General features: G+C 38.4%; 2 protein-coding genes across 2 annotated transcripts in view; both read left to right on the forward strand.

The window, feature by feature from the left end:
* Positions 1–6,112: 6,112 nt before the first annotated feature.
* Positions 6,113–9,568, forward strand: prdm12b (PR domain containing 12b; the record flags this gene model as incomplete). Its single annotated transcript, XM_081365111.1, has 5 exons — positions 6,113–6,335; positions 7,992–8,182; positions 8,307–8,462; positions 8,868–8,985; positions 9,150–9,568. 5 exons carry the CDS (start codon positions 6,113–6,115, stop codon positions 9,566–9,568), a joined length of 1,107 nt encoding a protein of 368 aa, XP_081221237.1.
* A 1,102-nt stretch (positions 9,569–10,670) lies between these two features.
* The window catches only part of c5 (complement component 5), a 40,338-nt gene continuing 25,607 nt past the window's right edge, over positions 10,671–25,401 (forward strand). Inside the window, exons 1-21 of the mRNA XM_081365734.1 lie at positions 10,671–10,953; positions 11,196–11,391; positions 11,578–11,731; positions 11,846–11,916; positions 12,850–12,944; positions 13,208–13,290; positions 13,364–13,454; positions 14,118–14,223; positions 14,305–14,440; positions 14,529–14,644; positions 14,735–14,935; positions 15,062–15,256; positions 20,720–20,926; positions 21,016–21,165; positions 21,249–21,375; positions 21,497–21,565; positions 21,679–21,781; positions 22,280–22,392; positions 22,498–22,582; positions 22,759–22,841; positions 23,303–23,439. Of these exons, the coding sequence (XP_081221860.1) occupies positions 10,889–10,953; positions 11,196–11,391; positions 11,578–11,731; positions 11,846–11,916; positions 12,850–12,944; positions 13,208–13,290; positions 13,364–13,454; positions 14,118–14,223; positions 14,305–14,440; positions 14,529–14,644; positions 14,735–14,935; positions 15,062–15,256; positions 20,720–20,926; positions 21,016–21,165; positions 21,249–21,375; positions 21,497–21,565; positions 21,679–21,781; positions 22,280–22,392; positions 22,498–22,582; positions 22,759–22,841; positions 23,303–23,439 (2,583 nt within the window). The 5' untranslated portion in view covers positions 10,671–10,888. The remainder of the gene's footprint in view (positions 10,954–11,195; positions 11,392–11,577; positions 11,732–11,845; positions 11,917–12,849; positions 12,945–13,207; positions 13,291–13,363; positions 13,455–14,117; positions 14,224–14,304; positions 14,441–14,528; positions 14,645–14,734; positions 14,936–15,061; positions 15,257–20,719; positions 20,927–21,015; positions 21,166–21,248; positions 21,376–21,496; positions 21,566–21,678; positions 21,782–22,279; positions 22,393–22,497; positions 22,583–22,758; positions 22,842–23,302; positions 23,440–25,401) is intronic.

Here is a 25,401-nt window from a genome sequence, read left to right on the forward strand (position 1 = left end):
AGCTTAGTGCCTACTACCATATTGTGTGCAAAGCATCTCCTTCTACCACATCTGTGGTCAGACTGACGATGATGTCAGCCATCAAGTCTTTACCAGTAATTACACATCAGATGACAACAACTTAAAATTGATGTCCTATGCATGAGCGCTAAGTAGCCATTTGAAAAGTTTGAGACAGGAAGCTGAGAGAAAGGCCGTGTTATGAGGGTGTCAGCATGGGAATTGCCGGGGCAGCTGTACTGTACACGCTCTGCAGTAATAGACACACAGAGCCCATTGCCAAAAGCACATTTGGCATCAGTAGCAAATGAGTAATTATTGGGTAATGACCCAGAAGGTGTCCCTTAATTGAATTGTGAAAGTAGGGAGAGTGGTGCCACACTGTAATAAAAGCAGATGGATTATTTCAGGAAATATCTTCTTAAGTGGAAGGGTAAATACTGATGAGCCTGCATTTATTTCTCTGACCTTTAGATAGATAACCACTGATTAAAAATTTAGGCTCTAGTGGGAGAAGAGGTTTTTGCTTTTACTTTTTTTTTTTTTTTTTTTTCTCCCCCTGGCCATAATAGACCTCTATCTACCACATTCAGTCTTAATTCTAAAATGCATTAGTCACAAAATTGACGTGTGCTGGGTGAAAAAAAAAAACTTTAGGAAAAGCTGTAAGTGGACTATTGTGTGGACTAAGAGGTCTTTTGTTTTGAGATCGTTTGATGCAGTGACATTTTTCCCAGTGAAATGTCAAGATCACTCTAATGACTACAATGCCCAAGAGGGGTATGCCTTTTTCTACCTTTTTGCAAAATGATAGGTGAATTATGTAAAATGCAGGCATCAGTTAAAGCCATATTTACTTTTTACAAGCATTTACCTCCTCTTTTAATGCACTTATCTCTCAAAGGAAATTGCCTGCTGTTGCCATCACTTATGTGCATGAATGATGTGGGTCGTGTTTTATTGCCATCACATCTACTTGTTTCGGATGTGTTCGGTCTATACTGCTGCTTATCCTTGTACTCTCACCTTGAGTTTTGTAACTGTAACAGGCTGCTTGTATCAAATGGGTCCCTCTGAATTGTGAAGTACGGGGGCCTCAATGTTTATTATTAATGTTTGGGACCCCTTTCTTACCCACTATTCAGCTGTTAAGTGGATATTTTTTAAAGGGATAGTTGACCCAAAAATGAAAATTCTGCCATCATTTCACCATCCCATACCTGAATGAATGACTTTCTTTTGTGTAACATAAGGAAGTCATTGGCCACTAAAAATGGCTCCAGCATTCTTCAAAATATCTTATATTGTTTTCAGCATGTGAAAGTTTTGGGTGGACTGTCCTCTTTTAAAACTATTCAAATGAACATTAAAAAGTGTTGCTGTATTACCAGCAATTAATTAATCAGAAGTGAATTAATAATGATTATTGTTTTAATGTTTTGGTGACAGAAATTGAAGCTTTTTTTTAAAGAAAAACAATGGGTATTGTTCTTGAGTCTCATAATTCTGTTTTAAATACTTTATTATTTATATCTTAAATATAGCAGAGCTACATGTATAAGGAATTGTATGACTGATAAGGATAAAATCTTTATGGTATAGCGTTTACTGCTTTTTTCTCCATTTTGATTTTTCATCTTCAACAGGTTTGTTGCTCTTATTACAATGGTTATATGGTTGCTCCTGGGATCCTTCTGACTATGAACTGTGTCACACTGATTTGCCAAATCCGCTGTTGGTGCATATTGTGGTCTCACCCACCGGGAGACCTGTCTCTATCTCCCACTGACTCTGTCAGCAGCTGTTTTCAAATTCTGGTCCTTTTTAGATCATTCCATGCTTTATTTTCATTATCAGTGAAGAATCCTCACTTTATTGATTGTTTATATTTTATAATCTACTTTAGAGAAAAGATAATACCAGGGCAAATGCCCCTATACAGCACGCATTCCCCTTTATAGAATAATCAATCTGTATTGAACACAGAGATCAGTCAACAAATAATACAATTACTGAAGCTGAAAGAAACTGCTATCATTAACAGCACAACTGTCTGAGAGCATTCAGAGCATGCTGATTGGCTGATCAGTGGAGCTATGCAGGTACAGTATATTATGAATAAAAAAAATACCATGGAAAGCTTTGTTAATTATTTTGTCAGTGTTAATTAGTTGAAAGCTATTAAACCAGCCTTATCTGTTTTCATTTTCAGCGTGCCGGCTCTGAGAAAAAAATTAAGAATTTATTTCTCATGGATCTGTCTTAAATGTATTCTCTGTAAAACATTAATTTATACATATACAGCTTATAACTAAAGGGTTAAGAAATCATAAGACACAAAGCAGAGCTTAAGGTTTCTTCTGCTCATCTGACAATATTTGACTGTAATAATTAATAATAATAATATTCTTATTTCACTATATAATAATATGTATAATTTAGTAGCATTTCTGCCATCTGTCTGTAACCTGTGGAACTCTGTTACCCATCATGAAATCTGCCTCCCAGGTTGTTACATTTACTCACTATCTAAAAAAATATCTCAGCTATTTTAATGTTTAGCCAACTGTATTAATGCTAATCGTTTAATATCTATTTATTTAAAAATTGGATATTATATATTCAAATTGTGTCGATTAGGATTACATTAACGTCTGAGAATAATAGTGCTGAGTGATACTTAGTTAATTCCTAATTATTTTAACACCAAACGACTAATTGAGTCATTCTAAAACCTGCACTAGTCTACAACATAATGTCAACTTCAACTAAAAGGTAAGAATAATATTGGCAGCGCACTCTCTCAATTAATTTATGCAATTTTAAAGAGAAATACTTTTTTTTCTTTCCTTGTCAATTTGTCTATACATTTTTATGGGACCGTGTAACAGATCAAACATATTTTACTCTCTAAAGTAATTTAGTTAGCCTACTCGTGAAATATTAAGCTATTTCGGTGACCAAAAGACCAGCAGCATTATTACACCACGTTTTTGGACTCAAAACATGCGTTTACTAATGTCTTAGATAAAACAAACATTTTATTCTTCATCCAAGTGTCAATCCACATTAGCGGCAGCGAGCCAGATGCTTTGGTCCCTTAAATCTCTCCATGGAAATTGCGCACGTGCTCCTGCAATATCCATTGCTCAATAAGAGCTTTGATTTGCACTGTACGAACACAGACGATGAATATGCATAATACTCGCGTGATATTGCTGTCTGCTCTTGGCCACGGTTTTCTTCCACCATTTGGGTGCATTCCCATAAGCACTTGTGTGATGTGACTCGGCTTTTTCGCGTTTTCTGTTTGCTCTCCAGTCCCCCTCTGGTCTCTGTGCTCTATTCACTCCTTAGTCTCAGCTGGTCTAAGTGGGCCAGACCTGAAGAAACCTCTATTTTTGTTTTGTCTTCTCTCTCTTTCAAATAATCAGCCGTGTGCCAAAAGTGTCCCTCTTGTTTTTACGCGTGCCAGTCACCTGCCGTCTGCCTCGCTCCTTCCCTTTCTCAAAGCTTGCTTTTCTCTCTCCAATTCTTTTGACTTTCTGCGGTCTGGATCCCCAATGAGATTCAGATTGGGTACATATTGAGTCCTCTATTGTCCTTCAAGGGCTGTACTACGCTAATTAAATTTTATCCAGCCATATAAAAACCATTTCTCTCCTCCACACTCTCAATTCAGCTTTCTAGCCCAAGTCCTCTCTTTTTCCTAGCCCTAAAAATCCAGTGTTCATTGAGTCAAATCAATAGAAAAACATTTGCAAATCTCCATTATTGTGGGATTTTTGTCTCCTTTCTGTTGTGATAAAAGCACCGCGGAACAGCTTGCAGCTTTGTGCAACCGAGACGCGCGGGACAGACGAAGGCCATGAATGCAAAAGGCATTACGCGCTGCAGCAAGTTTCTTTATCACCCTGTTATTGAAATCACAATTATGTCCACGCCGTCTTTTGCATGTGATTATTTCATGGAATACGGATTTGCCGTCTATTAATTATCATTGCATGCTCTATAAGGTCTGTCGCCACTTGAAACGCAGGTTTCTTTTATTTATTTTTTATATATTAGCCATATGTTGTTTTTGTTTTTTTTTTATCTAACAATTGAAGCTTAAAATCACTAAGAGGAGACATCTAAAAATGCATGTTGATCACTATACAGTCGGAACCCCCAAATCAATAATCGATAATGAAAGTTCAAATCGCCTGCCAGTGTCATTGCACGTTATATCAGCCATATTTCTTGAACATGAGCCTTGTTGACTTTTATCACTCGATTCCATCACATTTTGTCTCTCTTAATTTGCCTCAATTTAAAATACTTATCTCTGCATTCTGTGAACTTTTTTCTCCGATATTAATTGTAACACCCCAGTCTTTCTATAATGAGAAAAAAAAAAAGACTGCATCTCTCACCCCATGCAGGTTAAGTTTGCCCTTATTTATGAAACCAATAATAGTGCAATAAAAACAAATCAATCTGTACTTGTGCAAATCCAATTCAGCAGGGAGGGTAAAACCCATCAAGAAAAAGAAAAGCCAGGAGGGGGGGTTATCCCCCAAAAGCAGCTGTTGAGTCCTAATCTTTTTTCTTGCCCTATCACTCACCTATATTCTCCTCAGCGCTCTCCTCGCATCTCTCTTTGGAAGTTCCCCACTCGCCAGACCCCATCCTTGTCCAGATTTTTCCCCTTGTACTTATCTCAAAGAAAAGAAGAGTGCATGGATGTCAAATTGCCCTCAAAAACACCATGAAAGATTGATTTGCAGCACTTTTCATTCAGCCGGCATTATTTTGAAGAGAGCTGAATAGGAAACCCGCAAGCCGGGGAAGGAATAAAGATGTCCTCCCTGTTGGAAAGGGGGGAAACTGCCCATTTTGTCTCAGTCCATCAACCCTGGAGAAAGAGGGGGAAAGGCAAGAGGCTATTCAGAAAAAAAAGCTCATATACACCTCACACAATACTAAAAGACTTTAAATTAACATCCATGAATATTAAATTACTTCGGCCTGAAAAAGATTGAATAAAAGATATACTTGACCCAGACGGCTTTGCATATTTTCGTACTCCAAAGCACATCATTAAAAACTATTCAGTTGGTTTATGCGAATGTAATTTCGATATGATTACAGAGTTCTGTACATATAACATTAATAGAGAAGAACAGAAACGTGATGTTTGTGCTTGTGTTGTTCAGCTAAACATTAATTTCACATCATTAATTGTAGGCTACGATGTGTTTTTTTTATATATAAATTAGTAATGAATTAATATTTATGACTATAATATGTATGCATATATATTTAATATAATGATTGATCTAATGATGAATGTTGTGGCACAACATTAAGAAAACACTTTAATTCAGTTCCACTCAGAAAGAAAATATAGCGAGCAAATAAGAGACAAAAGCCACTAGTTATTTTTATGCCGTTGTTCTCGTTGTCTTGTTTTAGCCTACAAGTTAAATCGCAATTTAAAAGACTGATATAACTTGATAGTGTCAGTTTATCTAACGAGATAATTCAGCTAACTTATTTTAACCTGGATACCAGTCGGGATGCTGAGAGTCAAGTTTGCTTTTAGGTTTTCCATGCCAAAAGTGTTCATCTCATCTCATGTTCATCTCTCAGAAGCAAACAGCTGGACCGGAGCGCACAGTGCTGAGACCGGGCTTGTTATTTTAGCCAAAACGCGGTTGTTGGATCCTGAACATCAACACACACACACACACACACACACACACACACACACACATCGCTCCCACTTCTTCCCCCCACCCCCTAAGGAGTAGCCACTCAATAAAGAGTGTGGCGTTTTTTTCCCTCTGGTTGAACAAGTCTAAAGAACACAAGGGGAGGGTCATTAATAACAAATTACCGTGGGTCAGACCTGACGCATATAAAGCCCACCGGGACCTTGGAAAGACGAAACATATTCTTTCGACACTTAGCAAGAAGAGAGCATATTCACATTGGCCTCAGACTGATTCGTCGATTACATTCGCCTTTTATAACATAGACACTCGGTCTAAATTTGAACAGCAAGGGGGGTGTTTTCGGGTTTTTTTAATCGCAGGGATTATTAGTTTAAGGGGTTCGCATTTGGCTCATGATGGGTTCAGTGTTGCCTGCAGATGCTCTGGTTCTGAAGGCTGGATTTAAGCAGCAGTCTCTGGCCCTGTCCGACATCATCACTTCAGACATCCTGCACAGTTTCCTGTACGGCCGCTGGAGGAACGTGCTGGGGGAACACCTGTTCGAGGAGAAGACCAGCACTGTCAGCCCCAAAACAGCCTTCACCGCCGAGGTCCTGGCGCAGTCATTCTCCGGAGGTGAGTCCGCAACATTTCACTTTATTCGTTGATTATGGATTCGCCTAGAGTATTTCGTTGTAAAGCAGTTTTTACATTTAATTTTTATTGCAAACTAGATCTTATGTTCAATTATGTGAAGTTTTATCTATGTCATATTTCAAATAGCCTACAGTTAATTATACTTTAACGTGCTTGAAATAGGCTTAACAAAGAAAAAAATATTATTTCATAATAATGCAAAAGACACACATGCTTATGCTTATGGCGTATGACTATTAAATAGGAAACACTAATTGAATTAAACAGTTAAAGTGCGTCACAGTGCGCAGGTAAAAATACATGATATAAGCCTGGCGCATTCCAGTATGCGAAATGGAGGGTCTTAAAAGTAGGCTATTTACTCTTTTTACAGTATACATTTCAATGGCATTTTCAAACATTACAACAACAACAAAAGTTAAGTCTAAAAAGTCATATAAGATAGACGCTTGAGAACAGAAGTCAAGCTCACCTGCCTATCCAACTTAGGCTAAGTTGCACATGGTATATCGGCTAAATATAAGTTGGCTAGGCCTACTATCATTTTGTATTACTTTACTATAAATTATTTACATATTTCAAGGAAATAATAATTTTACTGTTTGGTTTAAAACGGCTATAGCTCTGAGGGTTAACGGTTCGCCTCAAGACAATTTTGGGTTTCGCGAGACGGAATTGAAAGTTTACCAGCAGAAATTCCTTCGACCCCTTGAAAGTCAATAATTCGCACGTGGTTAGAAGTAGAAAATATGTTGGGGAATTATTTTTTTCTAAATGCATTTAGCTATATCATAAAATCGTTACTTTATTGCCACCTTACTTACAAGTCACTTACTGGCAAATTGAAACTCATTTAAATAAGGCTATTAAAATCATGAGGGGAACGTTGTGCTTGACCTGAGAATGTTACCAGTGAAGCCAGGACGTTAGACAGAGAAAAGCCCGTCATTCATCAGCTCGGGACAGTCTCTCCACACCCCCGCTTTGACACTTTTCTCTCCTCTCAGGCGCATTTAAAGTTTTCCGTCCCGCTGTTAATATGCCGTGAAAGCTGATTCTACCGCTATTCACACCATGTCAAGCAGCTAATCTCCTTTTCTCCGTTTTGTCAGAAATTCCTGGGCCGTTTAAAGAAGGTTCTCGTTTCTTTCAGCGCACATTTAGTGCTACAAAGTTTCTGAAAGGATAATGAATACGGAATAAGTTGTTTCTTGCCTATGAATATATAGCCTCTTCACATTTAAAGCGTAGAAAATTGCTGAATTCTTAGACGTAAATACGTGTTTGACATTTATTTGAGTCTCGCCTGAGAGCCGCATTTGAAGTCTGATTGCGCATTCCTTTATATTGGCCTATAGCCTAATGTAGTTTTACAATACAAACGATTTTTTTAAAAAATAAGAATATACAAAAATAAGAATATAAAAAAGCATTTTGTAGGCTACTAAATTTACACTTTAACCCATATTTCTTTCAAATTATTATTTCTTAGCTATGAACTTGCAAACAGGCTGCGTCATTGCAATTCAAGTTTTTTTTTTTTATGGATTGTATATGTTTCCTGTTTTTTATTAGTTATCTAATCTGAATGTTCCAAATTAACTTCCTACTTTATTTGCCGCTTTCTATCTTCAGAGGTCCAGAAACTCTCCAGCTTAGTGCTGCCAAGTGAAGTCATCATTGCGCAGAGCTCGATCCCTGGAGAAGGACTTGGCATCTTCTCCAAAACCTGGATAAAAGCTGGCACCGAGATGGGACCCTTCACAGGCAGGGTCATTTCACCCGAGCATGTGGATCTCTTCAAGAACAACAATCTCATGTGGGAGGTAGGCAGCGTTCAACAGGTGTCACATGCATGGGCTCGTTTTTTTTTTTTTTTTTTTTAATTTATTCTACTAAAATATGATCCCCAGTCAGAGACTGATGCCAAGCGTTTTTTGTTGTTCTCAGGTTTTCAATGAAGATGGCACGGTGCGCTATTTCATCGATGCCAGTCAAGAGGATCATCGCAGCTGGATGACTTACATCAAATGCGCGCGCAATGAGCAAGAACAGAACCTGGAGGTTGTGCAGATCGGAAGCAGCATATTTTACAAAGCAGTAGAGGTTCGTTTTATACATATTTCTTTTTCTTTTTTTCATTTTTTTTTTCATAATTTGAAATGAATAATATTTGTTTATAATAATAATTTTCGTACTTACGTAATACGTATCGATGTACTTACACTGTGCTATATTTTTCCTTCTTAGATTCCAACTAAAATTACATTTTCATAATTTCAACATGACTTTGAGTTTTTAGAATTTCAAATAGATTTTCTTAAGTAATTAAACTTGGAAAAGTTGAAATTTATTTAAATGTTTGAATAGTGTTTTATATAGGCTATGTAATGTGTGTGTGTGTGTGTGTGTGTGTGTGTGTGTGTGTGTGTGTGCATATATATATATGAGTGCTTTTATAAGAGTATATACGTGTTTTAAATAAATGTATCTCTTTTTTTCCATTAACAGACAATACCTCCAGACCAAGAACTGCTTGTGTGGTATGGGAATTCCCACAACACCTTCCTGGGTATCCCGGGAGTCCCTGGCATAGAGGATGAACAGCAGAAAACTAAGACTAAAAATGGTGAGTCATAGGGCTTTGGGTGAGTTTCAGTCAAAGAAAAGACTGATCTTTATCACAGCTCCACAATAGCTTTGGTTAAAACTCCATTAGCATCTGTTTTTTAAAGTAGGCTACCTGACCTTTTAGGTTCTGTCCTCTGACCGAGCTCTATCCTCTCCCCACAGATGATTTCCACATGTGCGACACCTCCTCGGCTGCCTCTCTCGCCGCCGCCAGCCGCATGCGCTGCGTCATCTGCCACCGCGGCTTCAACTCCCGCAGTAACCTGCGCTCCCACATGCGCATACACACACTGGACAAGCCCTTCGTCTGCCGTTTCTGCAACCGCCGCTTCAGCCAGTCATCCACTCTCCGTAACCATGTGCGCCTCCACACGGGAGAGCGCCCCTACAAGTGCCACGTCTGCCAGAGTGCATACTCCCAGTTGGCAGGGCTGAGGGCGCACCAAAAGAGCGCCAGGCACCGGCCAGCCAACACAGGGTCTGTGGTGGGCCTGCAGACCCACTCGCCCCCACCTCCTCAGCTGGCACAGGTTCCTCACCCGGTCTCCCTGGTGCATCACATTCCTACCATGGTGCTGTGAGATAGCATGAAGCATCTCAGATGTTTGCAATCTCACAGGCTGTTCTTCAGTGCAGAAGTATGTCTATGCCAAGCAGGCCCTGAGTACTCTCACCTTTAGTGGATGCTTTGTAGCTCCTTAAAGGTGAAGAAGTGGTCAGATATGATGAACGACGCCTGCAGAACTCAGTCATGACAGCACTGAAGTGAAAACAATGGCCATGGAAGGGCTGTTTCGTATGTTCATGTTGAATTCTTACCATTGCCAGAACTACACGCACTGATGGCTCTAGTGCATATGTTCCGGCAGATAACTGCCACATTATATCTGATCAGACATTGTCATTTATGTTGATCGGTAGTCAGTGTATATTTTATTCATATTTGCATGCAAATAGTATTGTTTTGTCCCATTCAACTAAGGATAAAGCCCCATCACCCCATTCGCTTTGGCCACTAGAATGGATCCAGTGGGATCAAGCACCACTTAGTGACCGATTTGAGTCACTGCAGTCCAATCAGAGCATGTTTATTGTGAATGAACAATATGAAGTATGTAAAGGAATGTACATATGATTTGAAGATTTACTTCCAAAAACAAAGGAATAGTCACTTTATCTGTGTATGTATGTAAAGCTTAAAGTATTATTACAAAACTTGGTTCTATTATATTATGTATGTTTGCTTATATAAAATTATTTGGGTATTCACTTGTATGCTCAATAAATAATTAACAAATAATCCCATATTTCTCTCACTTTTTATTGATTAATTTTGGGCTGTGACCTTTTTTTTATTTTATTTTTTTTACTTTTTTTTTATGAAGAACTAAACAAGTAAATTGTTAAATCTTACAAAAACAGTGAGCGCTCTTCAACATCATTGGTTTTCTGTTCAAATGTGTGCAGAGGATATTTTTCTCCGATTCAGTGAATAAGTGAAAAATGTCAGACTGATGTCCAGAATTGCACAATAACAAAAAAATCCCTTGAAAAGCAAACATCTCCATGAAATCCCCTTTTAGCAGTAAACAGAGATTGTTTACCTTTACTTGTAACTTGCACAATGACTGAGCAAACTCTACATTGATATGAGCATTGCACAATCAATCGTTAAACTTTTCTACCAGAACAGTGAAACATGCCATTATAACTGGTGTATTTTCAAGTCATCATATTTGGACTATCGCTATTCTTTCTAAACTAGAGCTAAAAACATTTTTGGGACCTCTTTCAAGACAGTTGAGCTAATAAGTAGCTGATAAGTAAAAAGATATTGATTTGGCTGACAAAAACGAGCAAATGCCTGACTTCTTTTTTCTTTAAGGAGCAAACTGTCCATAATGGCACGTTTATTTTTGTTCTGTATACTTCATCTCTTCGTCTGCATTACTGTTCAGGAAAATGTGTAAGTTACAATTTACATCTTTTAAAAATGTCTACAGGACAGGAATAGTATTGGACTGTGCTGTTAAAAAGCAGCACTGTAAACTAAATGGAAACCTCCCTACCATCAAGAAAAGCATAGCTATGTGAGATTGGGAGCGAGTTATCCCTCATGTTTGTCTGAAATTAGGCATTCATGTTTTATATAAACTTATGTTTTTCGCATCTGCCACTGAAACAGACCGATGTTAACTTGTTTTACAGATACTTAATCACTGCACCTAAAACCCTGCGTCTCGATGCTTCAGAAAAGGTTGTGGTGCAGTTGTTTGGTTATGACCAGGAAACTATAGTACATCTTTACCTGAAGAACAACCTGGCACCAGGTTATAAAGAATATGCATCTCAGTCCCTGAAGCTCAACGCCGCGAATAACTATCAAGCTTCGGCTACTTTACGGGTAAGACTGCAAAGTTAAAGGACTTTATAAGATAGTTTTAGTTTGAAATGTTTCACTAAAGGTGTTTTTCTTTGGAATTCACAATTCCAAAAAAAAAAAAAAAAAAAAATTGGAAAGTTTTAATAAGCAATGGGTGTTTTTAGAGAACGACATTCTGCCCTGAAAATACCTTTTTCTTTTTCACAGATCATGCCTATAGATTTCCCAAACGCGGACAGACATGTCTACCTCCAGGCGATTTCCTCTGCTTTCACTGCATATGAAAAAATCCCAGTTACTCCTGTCAACGGGTTTCTCTTTATTCAGACTGATAAGCCGATATACACACCCGAACAAGAGGGTCAGTATAGGCCTATGATAAGACGAGAGTTTATGTATGAAGAAAAATATGTTGTGAGTACATGAAAGAGACAATCACCTCAAAACCATTCTTTGAACCTATTTGCTTTCTTAGTACAAGTGCGTGTTTACTCCCTCAACGAGGAGCTGAGGAAATCTAGACGGTCCGTCATTCTTACATTCGTGGTGAGTTTCTCTCTTCACAGTGGGGACGGTTGCAACACGGCTTATTTGAGCTAGAGAGTTCATATTATATTATTGACATTCATATTACACATGTAATATATAAAAAGCTATTATTTTTTTTCATACTGTCTGTCTGCGTGAAGTTCTTAGCTTCTAAAAGGCATAGCTAGCATGTCAAAAAGTTATTGTGTCAAGCTAACATAGCTTTATCCTGGCTGTTATTTATCCTGGCTGTCAGTGTAGGGATCACAATAACAAATTTATAATTTTATGTATTAATAAAGAAACCCCTGTTAATAGTCAGGTATCTTCCCTTTTTTATTGAAGTAAACAGTTTTTATTTAAGTAAAAAAATCAGACTAGGCATACATTTGATCTGTGTGCCACAAGAGATGAAATGCACAACAAGAAAGAGGCAGGACACCGAGGTCTGAGGCAAAAGACTGCACAATTTGCCACATAACCTTGCAAGAATGTAAGAACATATTGCAACATTCACTTAAACACACACAGTCCTGTAAGTTTTCACAGAAGGTCACAGAAGTATGTGTTGATTTTGATTTAAGAAAATTATTTTGTAGTATTATAATAATTGACCAAAACCTGGTTGTTACTTGAAAATGTTACCCCCCCCCCCCCCCCTTTTACTAGTCTTTGTCTTAATACAGTCAATTTAACTTCTGTCTGTTAAAGAATGATTTTATTACATTTTAATGAACGTTGCAACATTGACTTACATATATTATCATATGTACACATGTTGTAGCAGTGTGGGTGGGTAGCTGACATATTTTGGCTTTTCAAATACAAGCAGTCTCTGAGAAACACAAGGAAATGCAAAAAGTGTTGCAACCATCCCCACTCTCCCCTGCTTCGCATGAATTATGATTTTTTTCCTGTGTGAACCTTTTTAATGTTTTAAATAAATTTTAGGACCCTGATGGTATCAAGGTAGAGATTATTGATATGGCTGACATCAATGGAGCAAAACCACTTCTTCCACCATTCAAAATACCTTTAAAGCCGACGTAAGACCAATTAATTACAATCTATTATGATTAGGCCGTATGTTTAAATGATCTGATAATAGTGATATTCTGCTGAAGACTAGCTAACTGTACTGTTTTGTACTGCACTACTGTTCAACCTCATGTTTGTTAAGAAAGGAAGTTTTACTGGTTAACACAATTACAAGAAGCCTGCAGTCTTTTCAAAACGATAGTGTTTTTATTAGTTTATTTATTTTTTTCACTATGCATCATTTTTTTATTCACAACACAAATCTCATCAGTTATGGAACATGGAAAATTGAGGCCACCTATGCCGACACTTTTAAAACAACTGCCACTGCTGAGTTTGTGGTCAAAGAATACGGTAAGACCAACATTTCATGTGCTATGTAGACATTTAGAGTTCATGAAATCTGAAATCAAGGTATGTTTCTCAGTGCTGCCCAGTATTTCAATCAACATTGAGCCTGAATCCAACTATATCAGCGAAGAGTACTTTGAGTCTTTCCAGCTGAAGATTTCAGCCAAGTATGTTTTTCCTTTTTTATTTCACATATATGCATTATCGTTTAAAAGTTTAGGGGTCAGTATTGTTTTTATATTGCTAGTTTTTTTTTTTATTTTTTTTTTTTTTTAAAGAATATAATACTTTTGTTTAGCAAGGATGCATTAAATTGATCAAAAGGGATAGTAAAGACTGTTTTGCATTGTTACAAGAAATTAATATTTCAAATAAATGGTGTTCTTTTTATCAAATGGTGTTCTGTTCATCAAAGAATATAAAAAAAATCACCTTTTCCAGAAAAATATTAAGCGCACATCTGTTTTGAACATTGATAATAACAAGAGATGTTTCTTGCGCAGCAAATCATAGTATTATTGAAGGATTATTATTCTGATTGGTCCTATGACACTGAAGACTGTAATATCTGCTGAAATTCAGCTTTGCCATCACATACATTACATTTTAAAACATATTAAAATATAGTAGTAATATTTCACAATATTAATGTTTTACTGTATTTTTGATCATACAAATACAGCCTTGGTGAGCATAAGAGTCTTTCGGAAACATTAAAAAATCTTACCAACCCCAAACTTTTAAAATGGTACTACTGTATATTCAGTTCAGTTGCTGACAGTTCATATATTTGCACATAAATGTTTAAATGTGTATATTTGTGCTGACAGGTATGTCCATGGAACTCCAGTTAGTTTGGCGGATATTTTCTTGATGTTTGGATACAGTTCTCCTGGAGAAACCGTCATAATACCAGCAACATTTACAAGATATATGGTAAAGTCAGTGTTCCAGTCAACTAAACATCATTTAATGATTGATTGCAGAGGATATATTTGTTTTTGGCTTTTGTTATAGCTGATAAATGGAAAGACAGAAGTCAACTTAAACATCAAGTTAGCCTTGTCATCCATGCCCAATGGGCCTCAACGTCTGAGTGACATGAAAGAAAACAGCTTTCTTCGTGTGACAGTTTTTCTGCAAGAGACAACTGGTAGGTCTAGTTAGTTTCACAGAAACAGGAGTGCATTATCCTGAATCAAAATATCAAGCAAACAAATTTGACACCTCTTCATTGTCAGGTGGTATCTCCCAGGAGGCAGAGCTCTCAAGTGTAAAATTTGTAGAAACTCCATTTACCCTGAGTCTGAGCGCAACCCCTCCTTTCATCAAACCGGGTCTACCATACGCTATGAGAGTAAGAAACCTGTCTCCTCAAGTAGATTTATGGTAATTGAACAAGCATATTTATATGTTTCATCCATCCGAATATTTTGGGGACTCATAGGTCTTGGTGATGGATCCTTTGGGTAAACCAGTGAAAGGTGTGTCAGTCAAGATAAGGGCAACAATAACTACAGCTGACAATGAACTGGAGGACTTCAAATTTTTTGGGCACCAGGATTCAGTGACAGTGAAGAGTCGGGGAGATGGAATTGCTTACTTCATCTGTAATATACCTGATAAAGTGAAAGAAGCTGAATTCACTGTGAGTAAAACTGTGGCAAAGAGTAGGTTAAAATTACAGAGACAACTGTTTAATCATTTAATTATATATTTAGCATTATAATATGATATATATGCTAAATGCACATTCATTTTGTACTCTTTTCAGTTTGAGACAGAAGATCCACGTTGGAGTCAGGCTCCACTTAAACTAAAGGCTGAATCATATATTTCTGTCAACCATCGTTACCTGTACATCGATTTACCTCCTGACTCCTCGGTAGTTGAAGTTGGACAGTACATCAACATCGATGTTTTCTTTCATTATCGTGACTACCTTTCTCTGAAGACTTTCAGCTACCAGGTAAAAGAATATATATATATATATATATATATATATATATATATATATATATATATATATATATATATATATATATATATATATATATATATATATATATATATCTTTTTTTTTTAGTGGTGCTAACACAATGCTAAATCATGAATCAGATAACAATAACATATGTACAATAACATAACGATGCCCAGCAATCGATTTAAATAGTAGCCTACATTGGGTTTAATTTGTCGTTTAATGAGGTCTAATATATGTTGTTAGTGGTGAGAATTTTCACGTGAATAAATACATAGATCCGACTCATTTAAGCGTATTTAAATAGTCCAGTGGCTTTTGCCAAGCGTGTCAGAGGTTCTGGGTTCTAATCCGCAATCCGCACTCGTATAGTTTTTTTTTTTTTTCTCATCAAAACCGATTATGTTTATCAGTGGTTGTATATCAGGCAGGGACACGTTTGTGTGCATTTTGTTTTGTAATTTCACCGGAACGAATAGAGAGTCTCCATAACGGATTGAAGCGCGAAGTGTGAAGACTGTGTGCGCGAGCCACAAGAGAACACAGTATCCACGCCACTGATCGTAGCGGCAACGACCACTTTGATCACTTAATTTCAAAAACAACACATTTCAGCGCTACTTATTTAACAAACAAACTAAATGAATGCTCTGCTAGTTAACTGGAGATGTTTTATTCAAAAGTGATGGGGACAATATCATAGACTGTAAAAAAATAGGACAATATCAACCTTAGCAAAAAGTGGTGGGGACGGATTGGTCGCGCTGATCATGTCGTCAATCGTCCTGACGTCACAGGTATGATGGACAGCCAGAGGATCCAATGATCGCAACCTAATAATAGAGTTTACAAACACAGAAGAGAAAGAACAAAATACAAAGCACACGTGGAAAGTATATATATATATATATATATATATATATATATATATATATATATATATATATATATATATAAGGGATAATGTAGAGCGAGGCGGTTGTTATAGTGAATACAACCCCGACAGGCTGATCAGGACCCCGACGCAAAGCGTTCGTTAAAAACGATTGTATTGCTTCCGCTAAAGAAAACAGTCTGTTCTGTCTCTACGGTTAGAATCCTGCGTCCATAGCAACACTCTGTTTTTATTGGCAACGGTGTGTAATACTTACCAGCGGTCTGTTATCAAGAAATAACAGACCGCATTCTACATTAGAATTCAACCAAGTCATGTAATAAATGTATTTAAATGTAGAGCGAGGCGGTTGTTATATCGAATACAACAATACATGTAACTTCTACATAAAACATGTAAAAAAAACAAGAGATATAAGGGACTTACAGAAGCTTCTGTGCTCCATAGACTATTACTCCATCTGGACAGGGTGCTCCCTCGGGAGAACTGGGTGGTTGCTGTGGGGAACACGGTGGACAAAGTGTTCTCTGTGGGGTCTTGGCAGGCACAGAATATCCTTTTGGATATTCTTCTGCCTCAGCAGCTCAGGGTTTTTAGGATCTCTCCTCTCAGAGATCTTGTCTGGCATTTGTGCTCCATGTGAGGAGCATGTGAGCACCTTTGAGACAGCCACTGGAGACTGGATGGGTATGGGTGTTTCTAAAGCGGCCTTTTTCAGATGTTTAGTCAAATGTTCAGGAATCCTGAGTTTTCCTCTTTTTTGTGACCCTATGGGCACAGGTGCTTCCTTTGGGGACACAGCAGGCACAGGTGCTCCCTTTTGGATATTCTTATGCCTCTGCTGCTGCCCCCACTGTTCCCTCAACTTCTCCCTCTGCTGCAGGGATCCTGAGGTTTGCGGAAGACTCAAGCACTGGTGCATTTTGCAAATGCTTCCTCAGCAGCTCAGGGTTTTTAGGATCTCTCTTCTCTGAGATCTTGTCAATAACAGGTGCTCCCTGTGCGCAACACACAGGTGCTATCTCAGGCTCAGGGATCTTTCGTTTTTGCCTCTTTGAGATGTTGTCAGGCATGGGTGGTCCCTGTAGAAAAGCTTGAGGCTTCTGCTGCATCACCTTAGTGGCTCAGGGGTCTTTAGTTTTGGCCTAGCTTTGATCTTTTCTGGCATTGGTGCTCCATGTGAGGAGCATGTGAGCACCTTTGAGGAAGCCACTGGTGGTGGTAGAGACTGGATGGGTATGGGTGTTTCTAAAGCGGCCTTTTTCAGATGTTTAATCAAATGTTCAGGGATCCTGAGTTTTCCTCTTTTTTGGGACCCTATGGGCACAGGTGCTCCCTTCGGGGACACAGCAGGCACAGATGCTATCTGTGGCTTTTTCTGCCTCCAATTTCTCCTCTGGTCCATGGCCCTTGTTGCATCAGAGAAACTTGAGTGCTGAGCTTTCTCAGATGCATCAGTGAAGACCAGGGATGAGGTGAGGTCCTCTTTTTTAGCACTGGGAGAGTTCTGCTGCCTCCACTGCCTCGTGGTCTTCAGTTCTCCCTCCTCATATTTCCCATCTGAGTGCCGGAGTGCTGGGAATGAGCCTTCTCAGATGCATCACTGAAGACCAGGGATGTGGGGCATGATGTTTCTCCATCCTCCACTGTTTCCCATCACTGGTCTGAGATGAGGTCCTCATACTCAGGATACTCAGATATGGGGTCTGAAACTTCCATTATCGCCCACCACCGCCCCGCAGCAAGGGCCGTAGTGAGCTCATCTGACAATTCAGTAGATGAGGACTGTTCTGCACTCTCAAAAATGGTGGGCATGGTTGACATACTCGAAAATGAACTAGAAGTGAACAATACTTTTTGCAATTTATAACTGTGAAACACTATGAAAGAAAGAGAAAGGGAAGAGATGATTTGAGTAAACATACAGTACAAGAACATGAAAGCTTGTTGTCTTAAGCCCAACATAAACTTATGTCGTCCGCATTCTGCAATTTTTGTCATCTGAAAAGGCCTGATACCCGGGCCTTTAATTTAAAAAAAAAATCAAAATAATTAAAAAAGAAAAAAAATTATACAATGTATACCCAGTGGCGATCTCCTTAAAAATGCATTTAAAATGAACAAAGTTAATTGTTATTTTTATCAATTTCCCTACTAATGTGCATAACTCAGATGCACATAATGTAAATGTATAGTAATTTTTTATTATGCCCGGTTATCGAGGCAAATTTGATTGATTACACGAATCAGTTTAAGGCCAATAAGCTCAGATCTGCTATCGTTATGTCAATGAAATATAAATTAACAACAAATATATATATATATATATATATATATATAAAGATTTGATCATTATTGATTCACATATCATCCTCTCATTTCCACACAAATCACCACAGTTTAGCCTACCATGCCTATTTATTTATCTAAATGTAGCTACAGCAAATCAAGACAATAACATTCCAGTTTAAGCAGATTCTTCTGCAAATTATGAAAAGATTAAAATTCAGATCCCCAAACCCTGTGTAAAAAGCATACTCACACAATCGCCGACTCGCTACAAAAAGAATAAATCCGCTGCACTGTTTATACTCACGATCATTATGACGTAACAGTCGACAGTTGACGACACGAGTTGACGTCACAGTCGACCACACAAGTTTGTGAGGGATGGGAGATCAAGGTGATCTAAGTGATGTTGGGTGACCTCACTTCTTGTTGATGTTTAAAATATTGTCAAACAAAACGGAGGCTAGCTAGACCCTCCCTCCTCCTCATCTGCGCACCCCCAAAAAACCCAGTAGCACCTCACTGCAGTACACGAGATCTAGGGGGGCGGAGTTGGATCCAGATCTAAGGGGTGGAGATTGGTAGGTTTAGGGGTGGGTTTAGGGATCAGGGGGTGGAGATGGGTAGGTTTAGGTATATGTAAGGTGGGAGGAGTTGGATCTGGATCCAACTCCTCCCCCTGGATTTTGTGTTCTGCAGTGAGGACCATCTAAAAAAAAAAAAAAAAACCCACCCCCAAATCCTTCTTGTTGGTTATTGGCTTGAACAGTTTGTTATGTTTCGTGGTGAGGGTTAGCCCAGTTTGTTTTCCGCGTTTTTTTACAGTGTGTTCAGGGGACAGGCAGCTAGCGGATGGTGAGGAGATGTTTGCTGTATGTGACAAAAAAACATCGCTTTTCGACATCGACATCGCTTACAGCACCTATAAAAGGGAACATGCGATACAAACAAAGACTGACTTACCTTTTTAATTCATGATTGCTGATACAAAAACTAGTGCTGTTTATTATTTATTTTTAGCATTTGCAGCTGGTGCATAAACGAGAGCAAGTGAAGCTGGCATACATTTTATTATTTAAGCATAACAGACCACTCAACCAAACTTAATCAACAGATTTTACAATAAAAGCCCATTCATTTCTGAAACAGAATACAATTCACAAAAAAGTTCCTGTTGGCTATATCCTTGAAACTCAACGCTGATTAAGATATAAACCGATGGTGCAAATTAAGATGATATTTTAGAGAATCAGTATGGGCTGCTGGTGGTGCTTGAGACTACATTTGTCATTTTGTTTCTGTGAAAAAATTGGCTAAGAATACGCTAAAAGATACTACTAAAAGTAGCCTATGATTATGTATTACTTATTTTAATGAATTAATTTAATGTACAGTACCTGTCAAAAGTTTGGACAAATTTAAATATTTTATGTTTTTGAAAGAAGTCTATTACACCAAGGCTGCATTTGTTTTATAGAAAATACAGTAAAAACTGTAATACCGTGGAAATATTATTACAAATAAAAATAACTGTTTTCTATTTTAATATATTTGAATGTAAATTATTCCTGTGATGGCAAAGCTGAATTTTCAGCATCATTACATCATTACAGTATTCAGTGTCACGTGATCCTTATTTATTTCAGAAATTATTTCAGGGTTCTTTGATGAATAGAAAGTTCAATGAAAAGCATTTATTTGCATTATTACATTTATTCATTGACTTTATTCAAGCATTTATTAAATAGAAATCATTTGTAACATTATAAATGTCTTCACTGTCACTTTTGATCTATTTAATGCATCCTTGATGAATACAAGTATTCATTTCTCTCTCTTTTTTATTCTTACCCAAAAATCTTTGAATGGTATCATGGTTTCCACAAAATGTTAAGCAGAAAAAACTGTTTTCAACATTGATATATACATTTCTTGCAGCAAATCAGCATGATTTCTGAAGGATCATGTGACACTGAAGACTGGAGTAATGTTGCTGAAAATTCAACTTTGCATCACATGAATAAATTACATTAATATTTCCCAATATTACTGGTTTTACTGTATTTTTTGATTAAATAAATGCAGCCTTGGTAAGCATAAGAGGCTTTGTTCAAAAACATTAAAAAAAAAAATTAATAATGTTCCCAAACCTTTGACAGATACTGTAACATATTATACATTACATTATAATTTTAAGTGGTTTATATGGTATCCATCTTAATGCAAGTATTCCAGTGAACCATCTATGACAGAATCATTTTTTTAAGGTCATTTCCAGAGGAAAAGTTGTGCAGTTTGCCACAGTTAATCGTGTCAGTGAAAAGAGACAGAGCCTTAACATTAAGATCACCCCTGACATGGTGCCGTCTGCTCGGCTACTGGTGTACTACGTCCTGCATGGGGAGGAAAAAGCGGAACTGGTGGCAGACTCTGCGTGGGTTGATGTGAAGGCTAAATGTGTTAACAACTTAAAAGTAATGCCTTTTTATTTGTCATCAATAGTTGTGTAGTGTTTTATGTTATTTATGAATAGTGATACATACCTCATTGGAATATATTTCAGGTGGACATATCAACTCTCAACTCACAGTATAAACCCAAAGATAAACTTGAATTAAGAGTGTCAACTAAAGAGGAGTCACTTGTGGCTTTTTCCGCTGTAGATACGGCCTTGTACAACTTAAAATCTAACGACAGAGACCCTCTAAAAAAGGTAAAATAGCAGACTTGTTCAAAAAGATGGTCTATATGGTCAGCTTTTGTATGTTTTTTTTTTCTCATTTCTCATTGTTGCAGGTGCTACAACATGTTGAACGAAGTGACTTGGGTTGTGGAAGAGGAGGAGGCAAAAATAATGCTGATGTGTTGGACCGCGCTGGCCTTATGTTCATCACCAATGCAAACGCCAAGGCCTCTAGTGCAGGTACATGCTCGCGTGTAAAGTTAATAAGCGAGTGTGACTCGTTACATTAAAACATCTCAATAGAGGATGTGATAATTTGCTGAAACACTGGCAAATGTATTTTCTTTTCTTCTTTTTTAAGAGGGGGCCTGCTCAGACATAGTTAGGCAAAAACGTTCACCTGTCCTGGGGCAACAGTTTGAAGAAAAGGGTCTGTATGCAAGCATTTTGTTTAAAAACAGTAACAGTATGTGCTAATAACCTTTTTTTTTTATCATTGCAACATCATCAAAATACATTTATGCCCACATATTTGTTGTACAGCCAAAAAATATGGGCCGTACAAGAATTACTGCATGTCTGGGACACGCAGTAGCCCTACGCTTGAAACCTGTGAAGATCGTTCTAGGAGATTGTCTTTTGCTCCGTAAGGAATTAAGCTCTTTTAATGTGACACTTACATGAAATCATATTTTCGAGATCTTTTTGAGTTTCATATTATGTATTTCTCTTTGTTGTAGTGCCAATGTTACATAAATACATGATACATAAAATAAATAAAATTGATATTATCAAGTAATAAGCAACATTATTAATTTGATAATGAATAATACTTGATGTGAAAATTTGTTCTGGAGCCTATAATTAGATATTTCTACTATAATGAATTAATTTAATGTATAACACATTACGTATAATTGTTTTTATCTTTTTTGTGAGTTCATTTAAATGGCAGCCACATGCTTTAACATAATCCATCTGAATGAAACAAACTGGTTAATTCAGGTTGATTGGGACACTTTTTCAATGGGAAAAAGTGTCCCAATCATCTTGAATTCACCCCTATATTATACTTTAACATTAGCCTGTATCTTTGCACTGTGTAAAGTATTCCTGTGAATAATTTCATCTGACAAATCTGTAGAAATATTGCTGAGCATGTGAAGAAAAGGTGCCAGCGTGCCTTCTTGGAATGCTGTGAATTTGCTATGAAGCTCCGTAAAGAGAGTTCGGAAAGAATCATTCTAAGTCGTGGAGGTATGGTTGTTACTTATGACATCATCAACACAATGAACTTCTAGTAACTTAGATGACTAAACATGTAAAAAGACAGGATCTAAAGTTCTCCATTACGTAATGCAGCAATCGACTTTCTGCTGGATGTGATGCCATCTCAGATTAGGAGCTACTTCCCTGAGAGCTGGTTATGGGAGGAACACCTCAGCAAGTAAGAAAACTTTCGGAACTACAACCTTCTGGCTAATTGATAATATTTATAATATAATTTAATAATTTAATTTAATATAATATAATGAAATACATCAAAATCTACATATGAGTGAAATTCCTCTCTTTTTGTTAAATTATCCAGTTATACTTTTCATTTTAATCTGTCTGTTTAAGGTCTGGGTCAGTAAGCATTACCAAAACTCTTCCAGATTCACTGACTACATGGGAGGTGAAAGCAGTTGGGGTATTCAGTGAGGGTGAGGCAACAAGCTGGATCGAAAGGATTTGTTTTAGCATCACCTGGTGGCTGAAAAAGGGAATATGTGTAACGTTAGCCAAAAGCTGTAGGAAAGATACTAGCATACTAGCATATTAACTCTTATAATCACTTCAGTAGGCTATACAGTATGCAGATTTTCTATATGCATGGATTACCTGAATTACCAACTAATTAAATATGAATTACAGCACATTCTACCTTTAAAGGGATAGTTCACCCAAAAATGAAAATTCTGTCATCATTTAGCACCCGTCGTCAGGGCCTGATTTACCTGAAATTATGATTAAAAGTTTTGGAATATTCTGACCATAGGCGTGAGCTTCACAAGAACAGCCATCATTACAAACAGTGCATTCTGGAAATAGCCCAGTATGCATGCAGACCTGTTGGGGTGTTTTTTTTTATTAGAATCTCAGACTCTCCTGTTCCTTTGGTCAGGGATCTGTGTGTCAGATGAAAAGGTTCAGGTGACCCAGGACATTAGTGTGGATATACCCTTGCCTTATTCCATGATTCGTGGAGAGCAGATTGAGCTCAGGGGTTCAGTCTACAATCAGCGTTCTTCAAAAACTCGGGTAAGCGGTTCACTTACTTGAGGATGAGTTTAAATCGAAATTATACTTTATCACCTACACTACCGTTCAAAAGTTTGGGTCAGATTTTTTTTAAAGAAACAAATACTTTTATTCAGTAAGGATGAATTAAATTGATCAAAAGGGACAGTAAAGACTTTTATATTGTTACAAAAGATTTCTATTTGAAATAAATGCTCTTTTGAACTTTCTTTAACGTATCTGTCCCCGAGGTCGGCATCGTCCCTGATGGCCCTGACCCTTCCCACTAAGCCCCTAATAACATGCTAGTGGGAAAAGCGTATATGGCAGCAGGTCAGGCTGGTGCATGTCTTCACACACCATGTCGATTTTACTGGCATACCAGGCCAACCTGCTGAGGGACCTAGACGTTAGTGCGGGGGTGGGGACTGACGCGGTTCGAAAACTGTGTCAGGCCACAGATCTGTCTTTGCAGGCCACCAAAGAGACCGCTTGCACCATTGGACGGTTTATGACAGCAATGGTGGCTGTGGAGAGGCATTTATGGCTAAATCTGTCAGATATTAAAGAGAAAGACAGAGCTTTTCTGTTGGACGCCCCGCTATCACCTCCTGGCCTCTTTGGCAATTTTGTTAACACCATAGTTGAGAGGTTTCAGAAGGCTAAAAAGCAAGTGGAGGCTGTCAAGTGTTACCCTACTTCGCCGTCTCCAGGCCCCTGGAGTTGCTGAGCGTGAGAAGCCCCAACCGTAGAGCTCATCATATCGAGCGCAACAGAAGGAGATTGTCGCCTCTCATGCCCCCCCTCAAAAACCATGGGGTTTCACTCTCAGCTGAAGCCTTCCAAACAGAAGACCGATCTGAGGAATGTTCTTTTCGGGAAGAAGGCTTCGACAAAGAAGAAGTCCTGATGCTTATGGCGTCAGACTTCTGAGGTCAACCTTCTGAGGGTGGAGCGATATTCACCTCATTACACGGTGCCAGCGCCACTTCGGTGCTCTCAGGAGGCTGTTCTGCCAACCCCGTCACCATCGGTGCCTCAGGCGCAGAGGTTTCCAGCAAGCTTATGATCCAGCGTCACCACGCAGCTGCGTCTGGTTCGAAAATCTGTCAAATCGGTCGTTTCCTGCCAATATGCTTCAGGTCACCGAATTGGCTACTCAACTTCACTACTCAAAATCACGTGGCGGTGTCTCCGCGCCTTGGTTATATGAAGGAAACCTTAGTTCTTGTCACAGGGTCCAGTGTTATGAGATCTTTGTCATCGAGTCACTCTCTCGACAGATGCTTCTCTCACCGGCTGGGGAGCGGTAATGGAAGGCTGCTCAGCTCAGGGTCTGTGGATGAGTCATCATCTTTCGTGGCACATAAATTGCCTGGAGATGATAGCCATCTTCATGGCATTGAAGCACTTCCCCAACCTAAGAGGCCATCATGTGCTTGTCCATACATGTTTTATCTGTTTGCGTCTTAGGATACGATGCACTGTCCGCTGTGGTTCTCTCTCACACGTCCAGCCCCATTGGGACTAGACGCATTGATACAGACGTGGCTGAGGCTGTGCCTGTACACATTTCCCCCGATTGAATTACTCCTTGGAGAAGGTCCACCAGGACAGAATAAGTTGGTTATTCTGGTGTGGTTCTCGGACCTAGTATCCCTCCTCGACGGCTCTCCTCTGAAGATTCTGGTCAGGAGGGAGCTTCTATCTTAGGCTGGAGGAGTGATACTCCATCCCTGACCCGAGACATGGAACCTGCGGGTTTGGCTTCTGAGGGGGCCCAACTCATAGACTCTGGTCTCTCAAACGAGGTTGTAAAGACCATACTTCACTCCAGTGCTCCATCCACAAGGAAACTATACGCCCTGAAGTGGAAAGTTTTTACTTCTTGGCAGGGCCGTAGCTAGGGGATTCGGGGCCCCCTGAAAAAATATTGATGTGGGCCCCCACCACCCTCCATCAATATCATTTACTGTAAATAGA

This window comes from Scardinius erythrophthalmus (genome assembly GCF_964197995.2).
Source record: "Scardinius erythrophthalmus genome assembly, chromosome: 5".
Lineage (NCBI taxonomy): Eukaryota > Metazoa > Chordata > Actinopteri > Cypriniformes > Leuciscidae > Scardinius > Scardinius erythrophthalmus.